At 34.0% G+C, this 23,573-nt stretch overlaps 1 protein-coding gene across 11 annotated transcripts in view; it reads left to right on the top strand.

Annotated features, from left to right (window-relative positions):
• Positions 1 to 406: 406 nt before the first annotated feature.
• The window catches only part of SPINK5 (serine peptidase inhibitor Kazal type 5), a 69,565-nt gene continuing 46,398 nt past the window's right edge, over positions 407 to 23,573 (top strand). For 10 of the 11 annotated variants that reach the window (XR_006740739.1, XM_045576956.1, XM_045576953.1 and 7 more), the window contains exons 1-5: positions 407 to 562; positions 1,756 to 1,785; positions 6,295 to 6,420; positions 8,621 to 8,693; positions 21,817 to 21,944. Coding sequence is in view for 10 of the 11 variants with exons in the window: in XM_045576956.1 (XP_045432912.1) it covers positions 6,320 to 6,420; positions 8,621 to 8,693; positions 21,817 to 21,944 (302 nt within the window). In the remaining variant the exon portion in view is untranslated. Of the gene's footprint in view, positions 563 to 1,755; positions 1,786 to 6,292; positions 6,421 to 8,620; positions 8,694 to 21,816; positions 21,945 to 23,573 lie in introns of all 11 variants that reach the window. The other variant, XM_045576959.1, reaches the window with a different exon arrangement.

Raw genomic sequence — 23,573 nt, 5'->3', positions numbered from 1 at the left:
GCTTTCTCCAGATGTGGTGAAATCTCTCAGTGTTTACCCAAATGGTAGTACAACTAATCTGTCTTCTTTTCTCCTCCCTCCCCCTTATGAAGGGAGCCAGGCTAGAAACATGTTTCTCTACGCAGTGATGTGTGTGTCTGTGTAGCTGAAGAATTCAGTTTCTATAGAAGACCATGGAATATTAAACTTGGAGTAACGTCCTTGGACTCAATCTATTATTGCCCTTTGAGGAGGTATCATGAAAACATATTAGAACTACTTTGGAAGCAGATGTTATCTGTTCAAATCTGCCACCTTGACAGGATCCTAAAGGATGGAAGAAGCTAAATTGATGTATCTTAAGTCTAGCACAACCTTGAACAACTGGTTTTGTAATGTTGGCTGTTGTGGGTGTGTGTCATCAGGCATATATAAAGTAAGCTGCATTGCCATGGGTTCAGTCCGAGAGCAACGAGCTGGTGAGCAATGCGTGGAGCAGACTTTTAGCCAGTTTACATCATCTTCATCATGAAGATAACCACAGTGCTGGTACTTCTGAGCCTGGCTCTCTGCCTCATACAAGGTAAGTAATTTGCATGCAATCTAAGCTTCTTGCCACAAACCACAAAGCCTGGACAGAGACTTGTCTCCCTCCCCCTGCCTGTACTTAGTATTCAAGTTTACATAAATGTATGTAATCCTAAAATATCTTGCCAGACACAGAGTTTTAAGGAATTATGAATGTGGTTTTATAACGATGTTGTTATCTTTAGAAATGGCAAGGAGCTTGAGATAATCTGAATTTTATCCATGAGAAATCATTCCAGCATTTCTACATTAGTACTAAAAAGCTAGTGGATTCTTCTTTACCTGACCCTCTTAGTAAGCATATCAATTCATACTTATAGGAATTATATACTAGATATTTGAAACTTCAATGTATGATATATATATAATGTTTATAAAAATATTAACAATTTAAATTCAATTATCTATTCTTACTTTAAAGCAGTAGTGCCCTCTAGCATATTTTATTTGTGTTAAATGTATTAAAGGCACTTCTTATAAAAGGGAAGGGACTTTTGTGGGAGCTCAGAGGTAGGTTTCTGCATTTGCTACTTGAACTTGGAGGGAACATGGATTTTGCTTAGAGCTATCTTGCTGTGAAGCATTTACATGTTTTAAAGGAAACCCTACATGGAGTTTTAAACATTATGCACAAATGATGCCCACTTCTCTAGGATAAATGTGTTGGTGCAAAAAGGTGTCTCATTTTGACAGAGTATAATATAGCCTGTGATTTTAATTAAACTTAATGTTTATCCTATCTCTAATTTTTGTATCTGTCTTAAGGAGGCAATGTTACCAGAATTCAGAAAATTTAATGTTATGTGTACATATGATCTAAACTTTCTGCTACATTATACTTTCAAATTGTAATTGATATGATATAATTGATATTTAGGTTATAATTTTTAAAAGAGGTCTGAAACACTCTGCTAATGAAGGGGTTTTATAAATTGGATATTTTGAGGGGGTCAGAAAACAAATACATTTTATTTTCCAAAGTAATTGGGCCTTTCTGAGTGTATACACTGATCTCCTGGGGCCATCCCTTCATTATATTTCAATGTGTTAAAAAATAATTTGTGGTTTTCTAACATATTTCCAGTAAAGTGGGCAAGTCACTGCACTGAGCAAATTGTTTCTTTTACTTATTAAATATTTTAGATCCCTTTGACTTTGTTTTTGTTTTGTTGTTTTTTTGTGTTCCAGATGCTGCCAGTATGAATGAAGATCAGGTTAGTCCTGCTTTTTCTGTTCATTGAATTCATTCCAAGATCTCTAAAGAAAAATGTTCATGGCCAACACCTTGATATTAATAATGCAGACACGTGTACTGATAGGTGCTGATAGCTTTTGCTAAAAACACAGAAACAGGTCTAAATGAATCAAGGCTTGAATGTCGGACACACACACATGACTGTATTAGTAATAATGGGTGTGAGCAAGAGGGGATCTACCATGCTATCGGAGTGCTTTAAAATTCCACAAACACATCAGCGAATTAGTATTGTTCAATTTAACAGCTGACAGTTATGACACACACAGGGAGCAGAAATTAGTTTTCTTGTGATTATTATGTTAAAAGGGGATTGGCTATATCTTGTATAATGCCAGTGTATATACTCCATTCAATAAATATTTATTGAGCATGTATTATGAATCAGACCTTGTTTGAGATGCTGGGGATATTAAAAAAATAAAGGAAAAAGACAAGCACTGTTCTGTCATGGAGCTCACATCTCAGTGGAGGAAACAGACGAACCAATCAGTCAATTAGTAAAAACATACAGTACATTAATAATGATTAGTCTTAGGAGGAAAATACAGGAGGATGGAAGATAGGAATTTCTGGGGATGGAGGTGGTATTAGTTCGTCTTATACCTGAAGCTAACAATAGAACAGGGATCTGAAGGTGATGGGGAAGGGTCGTGAAGATAATTTTTTAAATTAAAGCAGACCAGGCAGAAGCATCCATAATGGCAGAGGCCCTGACTTAGGAGAGTGCTTTACTACCTCTTCCTTAGAGGCTTATTGTTTGAGAGCTAAAGTAGTTGTTTTCTATAGCAGTTAATCATTTTACATATCTGGAAAAAAATTTAAAAGGGCCAGTTACAACTATGCCATTAATTCAGCACTTGAATCAGTGCTATGTATATAGCAAATATTTGCTACATCTCCCAAAAGCCATACATTAAGATAATAAAACAGTAAAATAACGCCTTTCTACAATGAAACTATTAGAACCATGGTAAAATATTCTCTTGCTATATTTTATTATAACAAATTTTTTAAAAGAAACTTCTTACTGGACTGTTCTAAAGAGTTTCATCATAGTCTCTATTATCTCATCTGTTTGCTGATTAAGGAGAAGTGGAGAAATGTCTATGGTGTAGTAGAGTGGTATTATGGTAGAGTAGAAAAGAAAAAGGCTGTATTTGGGGAAAATAAACAGCATTCTCACTGGGATGTTGCAGTAAAAAGAAGGGTATTGAGCAAACTTCATTTTTTAGGAAGCCATAATTTGTTTTTAGAGTTTATGACAATTGCGGTGATTTCCAGTGGATGTTTCAAATTCTGCATTGATACTTTTTATGGTTTTAAACTCTATTTCACTAAAACACCAAAAAAAAAAAAACAAACCCCTACATTTAGCCACCTCTCATGTTGGAATAAGCAAGAAGAATACCAAGAAGTAACTTTTTCTCTGGAAATGTTTCTGATCACAGAATTTGGATATTTTGCCCAAAATGAAAACTATTGGTTTAGTCTCTCTTGTGGTGCTGGGGATTTTATTTTTCAAGCTCAGTCAGTAACTTGTTGAAAGTTACAAACATGAGCCAGAGCAGCATGGAAAAGTCCTGTAATAACAGCAAGGATCTCTACCATGTGCTTCTATTTGCATTCACAGAGGATCATTATAAAGCCAAAGCAACCTTGTTAGTGCTCTAACACAGACAAGGAATGATGCCAACTCCCTGGCACATGTTGTGATGATGTCTGGGGAGTGACAATGGAAGACAATGGGCTATATAACAGCCACTGATGGAAACAGAAAGAGCTTGGCCCTAGAGGGCTCCAGTGTTCCTGGGCAGTGGGGAAAACACAAACAAGAGTAACAATACCAAAGACCGTGAGCCAAAGTCTACCAGTGAGACTGCAAGTAAACAGCTGCTGGGATTTCACCTCTCCACTTCACCATGCCTTTTTGGCCTAGATCGGCTCCTATTTCAAAACCCTCTTTATTATGGTGATTGGGAATATCTTATATTTTCCCCAGAGAAAAATCTAACCACTGCTTTCGATTTTTACAGCCCTTTCCTGTTTTATAATTCAAAAGGATAGTGTTGGGTCTCATCTTAACTAGTTAAACATTGTGCACAAGTTTCTTAATCTATTCTCTAGGCCTGGGTTGTTCATTAAACAAACAAACAAACAAACAAAAAGAATAGGGCTCATCTAATTTTGACATTGGAGAGGTCTGATTCAGGAATATCCCAATTGACAATGTTCTTATTCAATTGACTGCTAAAAACTACTTAAAGCTTTATTCAAGTGCTATGAATATTGTTTTAAATACTTTAAGATCTACCTCACAAAGGATGTATGTCTTTTATTATTATGATTGATTGATCTTTTCAGAAGAGAGAGAGGAGCATTGATTTGCTGTTCTACTTATTTATGCATTTGTTGGTGGCTTTTCACATGTGCCCAGGTGGGGGCTTAAACTCAAAACCTTGATGTATTGGAGCCATGTTTTAACCAACTAAGTTACCCGGCCAAGACTAGAATAGTTGTATTTCTATTACAAAGACACCAGGGTCTTCTCTGATTCTTGACAAAGTTTCTAATTAGATTTTATAGAATCATTTATATCTGGCATGCTAAGCAGTAACTTGCAGTGCTGGCATAAGATACTGTAAAATTAAAGACCAGACACAGATCTCAGAGGCCCACTTGTTGGTTCGTTGTCAGAAATTATTACTGTGCTCCTCAGATAAGATCACTGGGTGGTGACCATAAACTTAGAGATATTTCAGTAGGTTTTCCTTAGCAAAATTTCACAGGGCTGGTCTCTTACATTATTTAGGTCCCTTTTTTCCACCATTAATAATTTTTCAAGTGCTACCAACTGCCTGTATGTTTAAAAGGCTAGATGAGATACAACATTACCCACTAGGTGGTAACCAACATTTAAACAAGGATTTCTCTATATGCTGTTATGTCTATGGTACCTGGCAAAGTAATTTCATAAGTGTTTGCTTATTAATGAATAGTTATTGTGAAGATATAGGAAGCTGAAAAGAATTCTATAATTAATTCTTTGGAAGAGGTTGTATTTGTTGGAGTTGGAGCAAAGACATGATTTAATTTTTTTCTAATGCAAGCATCTCAAAGCACTATTTTATTCCTTTTGCAAAGGAAAAACTTAGATTTCAAAGACTTGTCTAAATAGCCAATGGACTTGCAAAACTAATAGGAAATATAAAGCATTTTAAATAATAGAATAGGTGGAAATAAGGACAGTGGACAGATCTTTAAAAAGAGGGTTCTTTCTTTTAATGCATTTCTTAACTCAATATACTTTATTGGAGAACTCCTATATGTCACTCAATCATTTTAGGAGCTTAACATTAATGGCATATTTGCAATACATGGCAAAATTTTGTTCAAAATGATTTCCCCTCTCCTTCCTAACATTGGTACAGTGCTGCCATCTGCATTTAACAAAAAGAAAGCCAACATCAAGCATAGCACTCCATGTTGAAGGATATCACACAGAATAGGAACATAGTAGTTCCAGAGAATATACAAAAAATATAAACTAACTAACTAACTAACTAACTAATAAATCTAGAACAACTAGGCCTCCCCAAGGAAGTGATAACGAAGGGCCTAGACACTGCTGCTTTGTTAGCTCTTACCAGTAAGTCAGTTAGTTGGATGTGAGGTTTATTTCATTTCGGAAGAGGACCTAGTCTATAAATATGTTTTCCAAACATATCTGACCAAGCAGTTCTTTCATTCAACTTTTAACTTGTTTTCCACTTTTTATTTGAACAACTGTTAACACTTCTGGGAGCTGGTGTCTTGGGTACATCCTTTGCTGACACGGCAGAGGCTCTTTACAGTGTCCAGGTCACACCCTGTGTCCCGGTCCTCCAGCAACTTTTCAAAGTCCTTCTTACATCACATGATGACCCACTGTGTGCTAGATGTATAATATGTGCCATCAGCATATTCCAATAATAATGACAACAGCAACAAAAACAAAACACTAATAATAAAGGAGGAGGAAGAGGAGAGAGATTCGACTTATTAAATATCTATAAGCATCAGACATTCTTTGAGGGCTTTTTACATACATGTTATGTTTCATCCTCAGAAGACCTGTGAAATGTATATATTCATAATTCCTGCTTTTTATTGATAGGGTTAAGTAAACCTTTGAGAAGTTAATTTGTGAAGGCTATTGGATGTGTAAATGGAATCATGAAATATATAGTTTTTTGATTCCTAGTTCCTTGTTCTTTGAATGCTTATTAAGTGAATTTGCAATCTCCAACAGACAATACACAATATACAGAGTCACTGTTTTTGTTTGTATTATTTATAACATCTGAATGAATGTCTTCTATATAAAGGGGGTAGTGGTTATTAAATAATATTGTTCAAAAAAGTTTTTCTTGGAAGATCTTGCTTTGATAAGGTTTCAGTAAACACAACTTCTTTTCATCTTCCCCTTAGAGTTCCTGCAGTGAATTTCGGGTATTGATGAAAAATGGGAAGGTTTTCTGTTCCCAAGATAAAAAACTTCTTCAAAGCCCTGATGGAATAATATTCCTCAACAAATGCGCCACATGCAAAATGATACTGTGAGTAAAGTTTCTCTTCCAGGTGTTTGAGTTACCAGCTGATCTCTGAACTAGTAAATGTATTCTTTTTACTTCTCGGCAAATATGCCTTTCTAAATCTAAATGGTTAAATAAAAATAGTTTGTAGATCACTCTGGCATCTCTCATCAGATAAAATTGGGTAAATGCCACCCACCTGGAAAGGTTGAATCATCCAGCATATGGTATTCCAAAACACCCAGAGGGCCCGGCATGAATACCTTATGTAAAATTTAATAGTCTTTTGAAGATGTAGTTCCAATTTGGGTTTCCTGGCCCTGAAAAATTAATTTAAGAAAGGAAGTCAGATTCCGTGGGCCTGTTCAGACCGGATCCTGTTGTACCTTAGGGTCTGAGGTTGTACTTCAGAGAATGATGTCAAACTTTTCTGTGGCAGCCAACCAGGAGAAGAATTTAAGCAGGATACACCCTGACTCTGTGAGCTGCCAGTGTCTTCAGACATTCGGGATTATGCTAAAATGAGATGGATTAAAAAGTTAATTATAGCTTGTAATTACCTGCAATTCAGAAAGAATTAGTATTCAGGAAGTTAATCAACATCTATGCAATGCTTCTTAACTTGACTTCCTTCTCTCCAATGACACCTCAAAACAGAAAATGGCTTGAGCTATCAATTGCAAAACCTCAAATCAAAGTGTCCTCATTTGTTTTTGAACAGGGAGGTCTTCTCAATTTCTGACCAACATCCAAACTTCAACACTGGTACCACGCCAATACTAAGCTTACCTGTTTAAGATAATTAGCTTTTTAAATGCCAGCCTGGTATGTGTCAAGGCATTTAATTTGACATAGCCAATAATATTGACATAGTGAAGTTCTGATCATATGTGCTACTTCTAAAGAAGAGACTATGGGAAGATGAGGGAAGGCAGGGCAAGGATGTAGAGTGGGGTGAGGCCCAGGGAAGGTTGAAGAATCCTTTCTTATTCTCTTGGAAGCTGAATGTAAATCAGCAGGTCAATTATTTACCATAAAGTTTCCTTCTTAATTCATTGGATGTTTTCATAGTAGACCAATACTATGAAATAAGTTTACTGAAAACTAATTTAAAACAAATATAAGATACCTTAAGACACATAAGGCAGTTTAGCACTAAGAAGTCACTCACTACATTATTCTATTTATTACCTATATAAATGAGTTGGAATAAATTATATTTTAACCTGGAAAGGAGACTGTATGAGGCATAAACACTGTCTTCAAATTTCTAAAGTTGTCCTTTGGGTCCTCACGGGTTGTAACTGGGTCCAAAACAGGAAGGCAGATTTTTACACGCTGAGAATAAATTCTTGCTTTTTCTTTTGATTTTCTTTTTCAAAAAATTGAATTTATTGGGGTAATATTGGTTAATAAAATTATATTGGTCTAATGTATACAATTTTACAATATATCCTGTGTATATTGTATTGTATATTCACTACCCTAAGTCAGATCTCCTTCCATCACCATTTATCCCCCCTTTACCATAACTGTTGTACCTCCCCCCACCTCCATTTTCCTCTGGTAATACCACACTGTTGTCTGTCTATAAGGATTTTTTTTCTCAAGCCATTTACCTTTTTTCCTGCTTCTCCCCTAATCTTTCTCTCTAACACCTATGAGTCTGTTTCTATTTGTTAGATTGGTTTTGTTCATTAGATTCCACATATAAGTGAAATCATCTGCTATTTGTCTTTCTTTGACCAGTTTATTTCACTTAATATTATATTCTCCAGGTCCATTCATGCTGTTGCACCCTTATGTTCATTGCAGTGATATTAACAATAGCCAACATTTGGAAGCATCCCAAGTGCCCATCTGTAGATGAGTGGATAAAAAAAATCCGTGATACAATTACACAATGGAATAGTCAATAATATGGTCTTTCAAATAGAGCATTCCTATAATGGTACAGATGGCTTTAACTTTGGTAACCACCTGGCTGTTAGAAGTATTTAAGGGGACTAATCTTCTATGAAGTTAAATATATAGATTCTTGCCAATAGAACCATGTTTGAGATATTTTTCAGTACAGAGGAGAGATTTATGGTCCCTCTGCTCATTTCTGGATCTGCCAGACTAGGCTGAGGAGAACAGTAAGAATTAAGTTCACCATATATGCTGTTATCCTTAAAAAGTTGGGAGATATGTCTAAGCTATGCCATTTCTTGCTCTTTTCCAGAGAAAAAGAAGCCAAAACCCAGAAAAGGGCCACGCATTTAGCAAGAGCCACTGGGGCCACTGACCCCACAAAGGTAAGAGACTAATTGGAGTCAATTTGCCGTATTTGCTTTCAAGATCAACTTTTACTCTATGTAGAATTTTTTATTTCCTACTTACTAAGTCATACCTGTTGTGAAGCCAACTGAGAAAGGAGGGAACATGGCTTAGTCCCTGGGTGGGCTAAATGTCCAGTACAGCTAGTCCATAGGCCCAAGCCATGACCCAACTCTCTGCAAACATTTTAGGCACTGACAGAGGCTGAAAGGAGGAGTAAGTCAGTGTGACGCCTGCCTTCCTTAGTCCTTTCTGGTTCCTCCTGTTCTGTATTAACTCCAACAAGAACCTTCGTAGGACTGTACAACTGAATTCAAATCTCAGAGCTTTTATTTATTATTGCTGTCACTTGCACCATTTATGTATTTCTCAGTGTCATTTATTTCATCTTTGAACTGTAATGTGGAACTAAATGAGAAATCAAGTTTAAAAAGCCAGCTACAGTGTTTAACATGTGCTAGCAGGCATTTGATTCATTTTATTTCCTTTTCCTTTACTTCTTTTACTTCCTATTATCTATCTTTTCCAATACCTGAAGAGTTCTAATTTAACTAGAGTTGTTTGTCTTTATCTAATTTCCAGATTGGATGTAGATTTTTTTCCAGATTTGTTTGAGAAAAATGTTCAGTGGTAAAAAAAAAAAAAAAAAAAAAAAAAAAAAAACACACAACAAAACTTTTTAAAAAATAAAAAAAGATATAAAATGAAAGAAGCTGCAGAAATGCACCCTAACACACAGCCATTTCACTTTATACTTTTTAATTTATACAAAATATTTTATTTATGCAAAAGAATAAAAATTCTAGGCCCAGATCGAAGAACATTTCTAGCCTACAAATGCCTCACAATGAATTATTGACAAGCTAGGCTTATTGCCAGGTATCCTGACAACTACTCACACCACTCCAGGTCTATTTAGTTTCTTCTCCAATATCTTCTTCCTCTTCTTCCTTTTGTGTGTAACAGGTAATAAAAATGATTTGTCATGGCAGACACACCCAAATTACTTTAACATCCATATTCTAACTAAGCTACCATCTTCCTTGTCAGTGTTACTTAGGAATGTCTGAGAACCTCAGCCTCCACAAAAAGGCTAGTCAGATTCTTTGCTGGTCTTAGCCAGTCTCACTTTTAAAAAGATAACACAATCACCACTCAGTCAATTTGAAATCCTTTTTCTGAGCAAAAAGGATCTGCTTCTATACTCTAAAAATCATTTGGGGTTAGAACAGTTTACTAGTAACAATCAAATCTACCTTTGTCACTTTTAAAGAGTGGCTCATTCTGTAAGATTTATTCTCTCCCTTCTCCTCTTCTTTTTCCTTTATGAAAAACTGGTACATCAATAGTGTTTAAAAATGCAAAATACAAGCAATGACCAAAAATGACACACATCCCAATCTTAACAAACCTACTATTTAAAAAATATTACAAGTCAGATGTTTTCATATATAGGCGCACATTTATTGAATTTTCATCAAATAGAATTTTTGAGAAATAAAATAACAGAATTTTAAGAATGTTAACATTTTATGCCCGGGTTAAAATTTTTACTTCTAGGTAAAGTTCTTAAAGTTACATGTTTGGCTCTCTAGGAAACTACTTACTTATAAATCAAGACAATTAATGTTTGGCCATCTGTGTTGATTTTATTTTAAGTGTTTGAATGAATTCATACAATTACACTGTGTTTGTTTTTGTTATTTCTCCCTCCACTGTAAAAGAGAAAAATCTGCCCACTTTTTCTGATTTGACTTCTCCCCTCAAAAATTAGCATTGGTACTCACTCTCAGAATAAGGTACTCTACCTGTTTAAGTATTTTCCTCCTACAGACATCCTCTCTCTCTTGCACTGTCAATTTCTTCTTCACTAGGATGAAGAAGAAATTCTTTTTCACCTCCCAACCCTAATATCCAATTCATAAATAAGTCTTCTTGGCATTCTCTAAAATACTTTATCCCAATTTGATTCCATTTCACCCTTTTCATTTCTATCATCCTAGTCAAATTCTTCATAATTTGTAACCTCTAACATATTCAGTCATGCTAGACTTGTTTTTAATTAATTGACTGATTGATTGATTCAGTGTTTCTCATTGATTTAGGTTGACAAGTTTATAGGCTACTAAGCTCATATGTGTATATTTGTGTTTCTGAGTTCTCAATTCTGTTCAGATTAGTTTATTGCTTTAATAACTAATAAGGCAAGCTTTCTGTCTTAGTTCACTTTTTTCAAATGTGATTTACCTATGCATAGGTTGTTTGTTTATATAATTATTATAAATAAAAATATCACTAAATTTATGAAAGCCCCCGACTTGAGCATAGGAACCAATGTGATTAAGATACATATAAGTTAGTTTGAGTAAAATACACTTTTTAGAATATTAACTTGCTCAAATCAAGAGTACATAATACTTTATCCTTAATTTCTAACTTTTGTGTATTTTATGAGATTTAAAAGTATTCTCTGCAGGAAAGTTTATATTTTTTGCTAATATCTAGGAAATTTTTAAGTGTTTTGCTACTTTAATTGCTATTTTATTATTATGGTATTTCTATCTAGTTAATGTCGGTATAGACAAATTCTATTGATTTCTATAGATTGATCTTATATTGAACAACTTTATAATACCTTCTGTTAATTCTTATAACTTATTTATTAATTCTATTTTTTCTTCGTAGTTGCTTACATTATCTGCATATACTAGCACAGTGGTCAGCAAACTGTGGCTCTGTTGACTAATGAGTTTGCTGACCACTGTATTAGCAGATAATAGACATTTTAATCTTAACACTTTTTTATTTCTTTTTCTTTCCTTATATTATTGGCCATAATCTAAGGGTTCAGTTATTAAACAGTAGTGATTATAATAAACATCAAACTGCCCTCTCTCCCCTATTTTAAGGGAAAACATCTAAAGTTTCTCCATTAAGTATAATATTTACTTTTCCCATAAACTGTGGCAAGTTTAGGAAGTCTCCTTCTTTTCTTAATCTTATGAATATGTTTTGGTCATTATCAAATGAGTCTCTTCAAACTATTGAAATAATTTTCTGACTTTTTCTTTCAGTCTAATGAATTAAAATTCTTGATAAATTTGCTAATGATAAACTATTATTCTTTTCTTAAGGTAAATCATACTTAATTAACATAATGTATGTTAAATATAATATTGGATTTGGAAAGTTAATATTTTATTTAGAAATTTGAAATTATTTTTACAAGTAAAATGAGACTATATTTATCTCTTTTTAATTATTCTAATGTGGTTTAGCAATCAATAGACAATTACCCTGAGTGGTCACATTTCAGGTTATGGCTGAATAAAGAGATCAGCAAATATTTTCTCCAAAATGCAACTATAAATCTAAACAAATTGAACAAAACAATCATTATGACCATTCTGGAAACTGAAGAACGGCAGCCTATGTCAATCTGACAAGCGTTTATGCTAAAAAAAACTGCTAACCTTTGGATTACAACAATGGGAGTCTGCAATGCTCTTGCTTAAGGAATACATCTTATCTCTGTTGCTTCTTTGCTGTGGAGGATCTACCAAAGCAGGGTAGGATATAGGGGTCAGCACTGCCATTGTTAAAGGGAGCTTACCTAATTTTGGGCAGTAGGCTACAGTCATACACAGAGATGTTTTCGGTATACGTCATGACTTTCACTAAGAGTAAGGGGAGGTGGCCCAAGGCTGTAGCATGGTTGGGGCAAATGTATTTCTGGCTGAGTGCTCACACATTGGCGGCAGAGAGCAAATAGAGACCAAGCAATTCACATAGTCCTGGTTAACGATAAGGCTGTGTACAAACCCTTAGAAAACACACACACAAAGTCCCAGTGTAAAACAAATGCTGGAGTAGATGCAAAAATGGCCTGATCTTTGAATGCCCTCCCCAGTGTACACCGGGTCCATCTGCACAGGATAGAGGCCTCACTGGCTTGAGGTATTTGAGCACAAACTGTGTCTAATAATTGGTCTGCCACAAGTTATACAGATACAGGGGCAGAAACCTAGAAAGCCATGCTTAAAAATAATAAAAATGAATAAACAAATAGAGATTTTCAGTGAAAAAAAATTTTAGATTAGGACAATAGTTCTAACAACAACTTAAGACTTATGGGTTTCCACTTACATAATATACATATACATATATAGGACTGGAAATTCTAGAGCTGAAAAGTAACTCAAGTGAACTACTGAGTAGAGAGTTCAAAAGCAGTTTTTAGATTGCATAAAAAAATTAATAAACCTGTAGAAAGATCAACCAAAATTAACAGTGGAAGTACAGAGAAAAAATTGATGAAAAATGAACAGTCATGGAGTCCTTGAGATAACAGCAAGCCTGACAATACAAATAGGAATACAATAGAAATATCAGAAATAGATCTGACAGGAAAAAAAATTATTTGAAGAAGTAATGACCTAAATAGTGTCATATTTGATGAAAAAAAAATCTTAACAATCACGAATATCAATAAGCCCCAAATAGGATTTAAAAAATAGCCAATTCAACAATATTGTTTAGAAATTTTAATACTCAACTCTCATAAACTGATAAACAACTACACATAATATCATCAAAGATATACAATACTTGAACACTATCAGTTAATTGAACTTAAATTGAAAAATACAGAATGCTTCCCCAGTGATTGCCGAAGGTACATTTTTTTCAAGTAACAGTAGAACATTCTTCCAGATAGATTATATAAAAGATATAAAACATATCTCAATAAATTAATTGTAATTAAAATTATACAAAGTTTGTTGTCTGATCACAACAGAATTAAATACAAAACCCCCCAAAAAATAAATTATGGAAATTTCCAAATAACTGAAGGATCAAAGAAACAACATGACAGAAGTTAAAACAATTTGAGCTCAGCCAGTATTGCTCAGTGATTTAACATCAACCTATGAACCAGAAGGTCACAGTTCATTTCCCCATCAGGGCACATACCTGGCTTGTAGGTTCAATCCCCAGTAGGAGGCATGCAAGAGGCAGCCAATTGATAAATCTCTCTCATCATTGATGACTCTATCTCGCTCTCCATCTCCCTTTCTCTGAAATCAATTAAAAAAAAAACACATAATTTGAACTGAATATAAGCAAAAACACAGTAATTTAAGACTCAAGAGGTTTTAGCTTAAGTAGTATACAGTTATACGTTGGTATACATGACGGATTTCACAGATACCAAAATCCAGAGATGCTCAGTTCATTACTTAGTCCTCTGTATCATTGATTCCATATTCATGGATAAAGGGTCACAATTTAATATTCTGAGCTTCCATATTAAGAAAGATGGAGGAAAAAAAGAGCAAATGAAACCCCAAGCAAGCAGAAGAAACATAAAGATTAGAGCAGGAATTAATGAAGTACAAATCATAAGAAATTTTTTAAAAATAATAAATCAAGTCTAAAAGTTGGTTCTTTAAAAAGATTAACAAGCTGACAAACCTTTAGGCAAAATGACCTAGAAAATAAAGAATAAACAAAAATTTCCAAAATCAAGAATGAAATATACAGTGTAAATATATATCTTAGAGAAATCACAAAGATTATAATGGAATATTAGGAACATATTTATGCCATAAAAGTGGACAGCTGAGATGAAGCGGATGAATTTCTAGAAAGAAAGAAATTATTAAAAATGGGCCCAAGAAGAAATAAAAGATTAAAATAGACCTCTAGTAAGTAAAATAATTAAATCCATAAGAAAATACTACATCTAGATGACTACATTTGTGATTTTCATCAGATATTGAAAGAAGAAATAATACCAATCTTTTACAGACTCATTCAGGAAATAGAGGAGTAGGTAACCTTACCAGCTCATTCTAATGAAGCCAGTGTTATTCTATAATAAAAGGGTAATATGCAAATTAGACCAGATGTCTTCCGGACAAAGCCACAGCGGCTGCTGCTGCACTACAAAGGCCAGGCCAAGGCTTAGGCAGCTGTGGTGGCTGGCAGTGGCAGCAGCAGTGGCATGATGGGGGAGTCGCCTTCCCCTGATGGGCGTGATTGCCTTCCACAGAGGGAGGCCAGAGGCAGCAGCAACAAGGAGGTGATGGAGGCAATGCCTTCCCCTGATTGGCCAGTCACCTCCTGAAGGGGAGCAGGCCTAAGCCATCAATAGGACATTCCCTAAGGGTTCCCAGACTGTGAGAGGGGGCAGGTGGGCTGAGGGATCCCCCCAAAGGCATGAATTTTTGTGCACCGGGTCTCTAGTTCCAATATAAAATCCAAAGGAAGATATCACAAGTACAAGGGAAACTGACAAATATCCCTCATAAACAGAGATGGAAATATTTTAAACAATATATTAGTGAATATAAAAAAGAAAACCATGACAAAGTAGGAATTATTTTAGGAATGCAACTTCGGTTTAACAGAAAATTTGATACACAATATTGATAGAATGAAGGATAAACTACATGATTATTTCAATAGATGAATAAAAACCACTTAACAAAGTCCAACACTCATGCAAGATAAAAATTTACATAAGAAAACTAACAATAGATAAACTAATAAAGAGCATCTGTAAAAATCTACAGCTTACATTATACTAAATGGTTAGAAAGTGAATACTTTGACCTTAAGATTGAGAAGAAAGCAAAGATGTTTGCTCTTACAATTTCTATTCAACACACTACTTCTACTCAATTTGAACTGAGAAGGTCTAGGCAATGTAAGGCCAAATTTCTTAGTTAATTTGAGACATCATGATTGAAAAGAAAGCAACTGTCTTTAATTATAGGGACATGACATTATATATAGAAAACCCTAAAGATCCACAAAAAGAAAAATTACTAAAACTAATAAGTAAGTTTGGCAAGGTTTCCATATATAAGATCAAAACTCTAGTGTATTTCTATATACTAGCAATAATCCAAAATTCAAATTATTAATTTCAATCATAATAGCACAAAATAATAGAATATGTCAAAATAAAATGCAAGCCGAGACCGGTTTGGCTCAATGGATAGAGCGTCGGCTTGGGGACTGAAGGGCCCGGGTTCGATTCCGGTCAAGGGCATGTACCTTGGTTGCGGGCATATCCCCAGTGGGGGGTGTGCAAGAGGCAGCTGATCGATGACTCTCTCTCATCGATGTTTCTAACTCTCTATCTCTCTCCCTTCCTCTCTGTGCAAAATCAATAAAATATATTTAAAAAAAAAAAAAAGCAAGACTTGTACATTAGAAACTACAAAACATTGAAATGAAAGAGCTAAATAAATGATGAGGTAGACCGTGGTAATTCTCCCAAATTAATCTTCAAATACAACATATTTCCTGTGAAGATTCTGGCAGACATTTTTAATTCTATTTTTGGGGTGTAAATTCACAAGTTGAACCTAGTATTTATATAGAAATGTTGGGAAACTTAATAGTAACTGACTTCAAAACTTTATTAAAAAGTAATGGTGAGAAAACAGTGTGGTATTGGGTATAAGGACAGACATGAAGATCAATGGAATAGAATTGAGATACCTTACATTTATAATGACCTAACAGTGCTTAAAAAATTGAATAACTATAACCATAAAAACAAACTTAGATTCTTACCTTATACCATACAGAAAAATTAACTCAAAATGGATTACGGTCCCAAGTTTAAGAGCTGTAGCTAAAAAATTTTTTGAGTAAAACTTAACAAAAAATAAGGAATTTGAAGGGGTGTTTTTAGATTTGAGACCAAAAGCATGATTCATGAATATAAACTTAATAATTTGGACTTTATCAAAATTAGAAACTTTTGTGTTTGAAATGAGATCACTGAAACAATTACAAAGGAAATAATAGGCTGGAAGAAAATGTTCACAAATCATGTATTGTAAAAGACTTCTATCCACAGTATATAAGGACTTCTTACAACTCAATTATAAAAAGGTGAGCAGCTCAACTAAAATAAACATTACACTAAAGGTTTATTAATGGCTAATAAGCACATAAAATATATTCCACATTGTTATTACTTAGGGAAATGTACATTAAGACCACAGTGAGATAGTTACATTACCACTAGAGTGGCTCTAATCATAAAGATAGAAAATACAGAATATTGTTAAGATTGTGGAGAAATTGGGACACTCCCAGATTGCTGAGAGGAATATACAAGGGTGCAGCAACACTGAAACACGGTTTGGCAATTTTAAAAGAATTAAACATGAATTTGTGTTTAATATCATATGTTATTTTGTGATGTTATGCTAATATTTGATGTGTTTAATATGATGTTATGTTAAAGATGACCTAGCAAATTCAGTTCTAAAAATCTACCCCAATGAAGTGAAAACACATGCCCACACAGTCAGGCATGTGAATATTCATAGCAGCATTGTTTTAAATAATCCCAAACTGAAAACAATCTAACTACAGTACCTAAATATCCACTAATGCATGGATAAACAAAATGAGCTATATTTTTACAATGAAATATTCAGCAATTAAAAAGAATTGTACCACTGATGCTGTTAAAATACAGATAAACCTAAAATATTATGCAAAATTTAAGAAGCTAATGATATATTTATGAACCCATTTGTATGAAATATCCAGAAAAGGCAAATTTATAGAGTCAGAAAGTTCAGGGAGCTAGCATTAACTATAAATGGGTATAGGGGAAACCTCTGGAATGATGGAAATATTGTAAAATTAGGTTATAGTGATTGATGGTTGTATAACTCCATAAATTTACTTAAAATTATTGAAATAGTACTTTTAAAATTAGTGAATAATATGCTTTTATTTTATGTATAGCTAATGTTGATATATTTTTCCAATAAACATTGCATATATTTTTATTTTCATCTTTCTCTTTCTGTTTTATAAGTCATATAGAAATCTACCATATCAGCTTTTTTGTTAATCCCCAATATATTATAGTTTCTGAGAAGTGTGTGCCAAAATCTCTTCTTCCACTTGTTGATTTTTCTATTATATTCTGTTGGTTAGAAAGAACCAACATTATTAGGTGAATTTAAGCTGATTATTTTATTTTTCCCCCTTCTTCGTGTTACTTTATATAATGTACCTTTTTTCCCTTAGGATGCATTTTAGACTCAATTCTATATATTATTAATATTGTTGCTCTGCTCTCATTTATTTTTACCTTCTATATAACTTTTTTATCCTATTGTGATATTTGAGTGCCTTTTTTCTTTTAATTTTTCTCTTGTGATCAATAACTCTTTGTTCCTATACTTAAAATCTAAACACACATCTTTTAATTTGTGGGGTTAGTCAATTTATGATTTTTGTTACTTGTTTTGCTAGGAGTTGATTTTCACAATTTTTCATATTTTTAGTTACTACACTTTTTTTTTTACAAATTATTTTTGAAGTAGTTTTTTCCTTTGGGTTTTCTTTGATGATGACTTAAATGTAACATATCTTTTTGTTGTTCTTTTCATGACTACCCTAAATAAAATATCTATAATTATAATTTATCAGAATTGCTAAAGTCCATGTTTACTGTTAATATTTCTTTATTCCTTAATGTGTTAGTCTGCTCTCAGTTCATTTTGTTAAAATCCCCTAACTTCCACAGTTTTATTATGGCCCAGATTATAGATTTGAGTTGCTATGGCTACTTTTCTTCTTTAACTTTTCACAAATTCTAGCGATGTCCCCTGTTTCTTCAGATATTCTTCCTGTATATTTTTACCTCTTCTTGAAGACTTCTAAATTTATTCTTTGTTTTTATAGATTATTTTCTATTTTAAATTAGGTGGGTGTTTTTTTAAGGTCTTCTATGTGAATTTCCTAATCTGATTCTTCTGGTTCATAAATTCATTATGTATTTGTACCTATCCTATTTTTATTCTTTATATTGGCTTACTTATTTACATTTAAATATTTTTCATACCTAAAGCTTTCACTTTTTTCTTCCTTTGTAACTTCTTTGTTTCTTGCTTTATATTGCATTATCTTCCCTCATCTCTCTGAAGCAAAGTTATGTTCTCAGTAAATTATTCTTCTATGCATTCCAATAATACTGCTTCAGTTGATACTTATTCTGTTCATATTACTATATCTTTTATGTTGTTTTACTTCCCAAATATACAGATTTATTACTATAATATTCCTTGATGGCTTTAGTTGTGTGTTTTTTCCTGCTACAGTGTGTTAGATAATATTGAAGGTCAGGCTTTAGTGGCTTCCTCTCCAATGAGTGTAAGGGTAAGGACGGGAAAAGGGAAGGCCCACAGCTGAAGGTTCTGGAGCCAGGGTTGCACACTCTGGATCACCGCCACTCCACCAGGTCAGGAATCCGTCTGTCAGCTCTCAGCAATTGTCAGCATTAGGAAGAGGTGTTCTCTGTAGGCTGTGCTCCACCAGCCCTTGGGGTTTGGAGGAGGAGGAGGAGGTGGAGTAGTAAATGCTTGCACCTGTTCTCATCACCTCCCAGCTGGGCTTTGACCTGCCCTGTCATCACTCTGCTAACACCTGTGACCTAGTATGCTGTGGTTGATTTTTCTGTTGAAGAGGAATAGCAGTGATTGTGGAAATTAATAACTTTGATTCACATTGCTGAGGCTTCCATAGTTTCAACAAAATGATATTCAGGGAAAATCAGCAGCTTCCTGTTGGTTTTTTTGTTTGTTTTGTTTTGTTTTGAATATGTTTTTATTGATTTCAGAGATGAAGGGAGAGAGGTAGAGAGATAGAAACATCAATGATGAGAGAGAATTATTGATCAGCTACCTATTGCACAGGCCCTACTAGAAATCAAGCCACAACCCGGGCATGTGCCCTGACCAGGAATCTAACTGTGACCTCCTGGTTCATAGGTCAATGCTCAATCATTGAGCCGCACTGGCAAAGCCCCTGTTGTTTTCTTATACTCCACCCATCCTCCTCTCCTTTCTGTCCAGTGAAGAGAACAATCTAGTTCCTACCAAAAATACTTTGCAATAAGAGTTCTCTATGCCTAGAATGGTTTTCCCTCAGATCTTTAATGGCCAGCTCCTTGTCATTAATCTCATATCACCTCAAATGTTATCATTGCTGAGAGATCTTTCTTGAGACTATATTTAAAATAGCCATTCTTCTAGGTGCTATCATATTGTTCAGTATAGTTTTCATAGCACTTACTATAATTTAAAATCATTTGTATTTATTGTCTATTTCTTCCCACTAGAATGTAAGTTTCTTAGAGCACATATTTCTTTTCTTTTGTTGTTTATTTTTCTTTTCATTCTTTTTATCACCCCCTCCCCCCCACCCCCCCACCCCCCACCCCCGCTGTGGTGATGTGACAGTCTATGCCACATCTATGGAATGCCTAGAGCATGTGAGTGTGTAATGTCTTTTAAGGAAAAATAAAAAACTGAATGGATGAAAGTAACACATATGGCCATTATTTATCCTATTTTCACTCTATTTTTTTTTACCTTTTTCTAAACACGACATGAATAGTGGGGTATGTCCTATAGCTTTTCTTTTCTATTTTAATTTTTCCCTCTTTGTTGGCTTCTTTGTTTCTCAATGTAATCTTCTGTTTTACAAATTCATTCTATATTTGTATTTATCCTACTTTTATTTTTTCTATTGTATGACATACTAGGTTCAGGTCTATATTTTAAATGTCTCATATCTCTAGTTAAATATTTTTATTATGACAATATTGACATTAAAATTTGTTTTTCAATGTGACATCATAAAAAATAAATCTCATTTTATTCATTGATTTTAGAAAGCAAGTAAATTCAAGTTAACTCTGTGTATTTTTTAGTTAGCTTATGTCACAATAGTGAGTTGCCAAATAATGTTTCATAAATATTCATTTGATCTTCAACATGAATCTGTAATATGGATAGGGTGTGGATTTCCATTTTTCAGATGAGGAAAGTGAAGTTCAAAGAGGTGAAGTAGGTGGGTGGCTGATGTGAGAGTTAAACACTAGTCTTCAGTTATTACCTAGTGCAGTTGTTTTTCTCACTGTTCAAGTTTGTCCCTAAGTACATATCATATTACTAGAGTCATGATTTTGGGACTTCTCCAAGTATCTCTAAAAGATGTTTAAATTTATTGGCTTAATTGTCAGTAGAGAAAACAACAGGGACAAGAACAACAATAAATGGTTATGATGTACTTGGCATAGTTTTAGATGCTGCACATGTATTAATACATTTAAATCTCTCTTTTTTTAAAAAATGTATCTTATTAATTTTTTTACAGAGAGGAATAGAGAGTTAGAGTTAGTAACATCGATCAGCTGCCTCCTGCACACCCCCCACTGGGTACATGCCCTTGACCGGAATCAAACCTGGGACCTTGTAGTCCGCAGGCCGATGCTCTATCCACTGAACCAAACAGGTTTAAATATCTTTATAGTCCTGAGAGCAGTCTGTATGCATTTTTCAAATGAGGTTACTAAAGCACAGAGAGATTAAGTAACTTTTCCATATCACATAGCTTGTAAGTGGCAGAGTTAGAACTATGAACCTAAAAAATCCGGCTTGTGATCATTAGCCTAACTGGTAATAACAGAAACTTTATTACAGCTTATAGTTTACAATGAGCTTGAAGATGTATTATCTACAATACCAATCTGTAAAGAAGGCAAGTAGAATTTTATAGACAAACAGTCCTAAGTTTCAGAGAGGTGATTTGGTATCTTACACAGACAGCAAGGAGCTAAAATTATACTGAAATTCTTCTCTAATCTAATTATACCCCTTTTCTTGAACCATGTTTATTATCCCTGATTTTATTATCTCAGTGTGGTCTCCTTAATATGTTTTCCTTCTCCAGTGAGTTATATTGTTGTGGGCTTAACATAGTAACCTATGCCCTAGCTGGTTTGGCTCAGTGGATAGAGTATAGGCCTGTGGACCGATGAGTTCACAGTTTGATTTGGTCAAGGGCGCATGACTGGGTTGAGTGCTCAATCCCCTATGGGGGTGTTCAGAAGGCAGCCAATCAATGATGTTTCTATCTCTCTCCCTTTTCCTTTCTCTCTGAAATCAATAAAAATATATATATTTTTTAAAAACCCAGTAACCTAATTAAGTTCCTAAGGAATATTTTCTCTCTTAATATTTTTATTTTCTTTAACCACATCTCTTGCAGTTGAATTGCGAAGATTTCAGGACAGGTGAAAGAGATGGGGATTTTATCTGTAACTTTGATAATGCAGCTGTGTGTGGCACAGATGGGAAAACTTACAGCAACAGATGTGCCCTGTGTGCTGAGAACGTGTGAGTATTCTCTGAAGCAGTCTTTTTCCCTACAGCATGTTCTCTGTGTAATTACATGACACATTTTTTCTTATGGTCTTTAATGATTCATCTTGTGGGAATTAGTCATCTATAAAGTATTAGAACCACTTCTTTTACTGCTCTTAAAGAACAGTATTTATAACTTTATATTTTACAAAGCACTTTTGTGTGCTATTTATCAGATGGTTATCACTGTGTCTATGAAGCAGGGATAGAAGCTTATATCTATACATATATATATACATATACATATATTATATATAATAAGCATACAAACAATATACTACATAATTCATCTATTTTCTATTTATCTATTTCTGACTGTATTCTGTTCCACAGAGAATTATTTAATCATCAACTTATATTAAGTTCTCAGTAATTTATAGTATTAGAGTAGGTAATTGGGACTCTTAATGTTGAAATTCTTTTCATCTCTTCAATCTTCACCACATCAATAAAGCATCTTGCTGTCCTATATTTTGTCCCATTTGTTGCTTCTCCACCCTCAATACCAGGTTTGGTTATTGATTGTATTTAACTAACAAGATAGCATACTTGCTTTGCAGGTTCTGGTTTGTGACCTCAATCTTTAATTGTCTGCTCTTCAGTTTTTGAAAATATAACAAACAATGTCTGAGAAGACTGGTAAAGACTATGAAAGATATTTAGTCTTCAAGGTTCTGCAAGCTTTACCAAGGCACCTCTGGATTAAGTCACTCTAATCCCTCATATGACTGCATTTTCAGAAATACACCCTAAAAATTATATCTTCAACTCTTACCAAGGGACAACATAGAGAAACAGAAAGCAAAAACAGACATGGAAAGAACATACTGGTTTTTATTAGATATGTGTTTTATAACTGCTGTGAGCACCCTGCACATTTTGTTTCTATTATACTCTGATTTAGGTGGGGAATCCTGTGGTAGATTCTTTAAATCTCTGGTTCAGGTGTAAGTATTTCTCCCATCATTTCTGGTATGCTTCCTGTACTGTGCAGTGAGTCATTCTGCTCATTGCATTTCTTAGCTTGGTCTACAAGAAGACTCTGAAATTTAATATTTTTGTTTCCTTCAGCTGATTATATATATATATATATATATATATATATATATATATATATATATATATAGCTTTTCTTATCACTTTAACTACTAAGTTTTTACTTTTCTTATTTCTATTGGATTTTTGTTGTTATACAAATACTGTAGGTGTAAGCTGCCTTGTCTTTATAGGAAGTAGGAAATGTGTTCTATATTTATGGTTCTATGTTTTCAGATATGCTTTAAAGCTCTATTAGATGGAACAAAATTAATTATTAGGACTTTATAATCTTCCTGTGAAAAACAGAATGTTAGTTAGCATAACCCAAATGAAGGATAGTATAATGGAATGCTAGATACTGTCACCTTGAATTTATTTATTAAAACCAGTAACATCAACAACAAGGTTTCTTGGGAGGCATCTAATATCTAGTTACAAGTTTTACTTTTTCCCACACTTCTGATAGGGCCCCCTCTAGACATAGCAAAACAGATCTGGAACTAACATTTATAGGTGTGCATCTTACTGTCCCATCAATGTGATTCCATTTCTTTGATTCCAAGT

Source organism: Pipistrellus kuhlii, unplaced genomic scaffold, assembly GCF_014108245.1.
Source record: "Pipistrellus kuhlii isolate mPipKuh1 unplaced genomic scaffold, mPipKuh1.p scaffold_m20_p_8, whole genome shotgun sequence".
In the NCBI taxonomy this organism is placed as follows: Eukaryota; Metazoa; Chordata; class Mammalia; order Chiroptera; family Vespertilionidae; genus Pipistrellus; species Pipistrellus kuhlii.
This window is presented reverse-complemented; position numbering and strand designations above follow the sequence as displayed.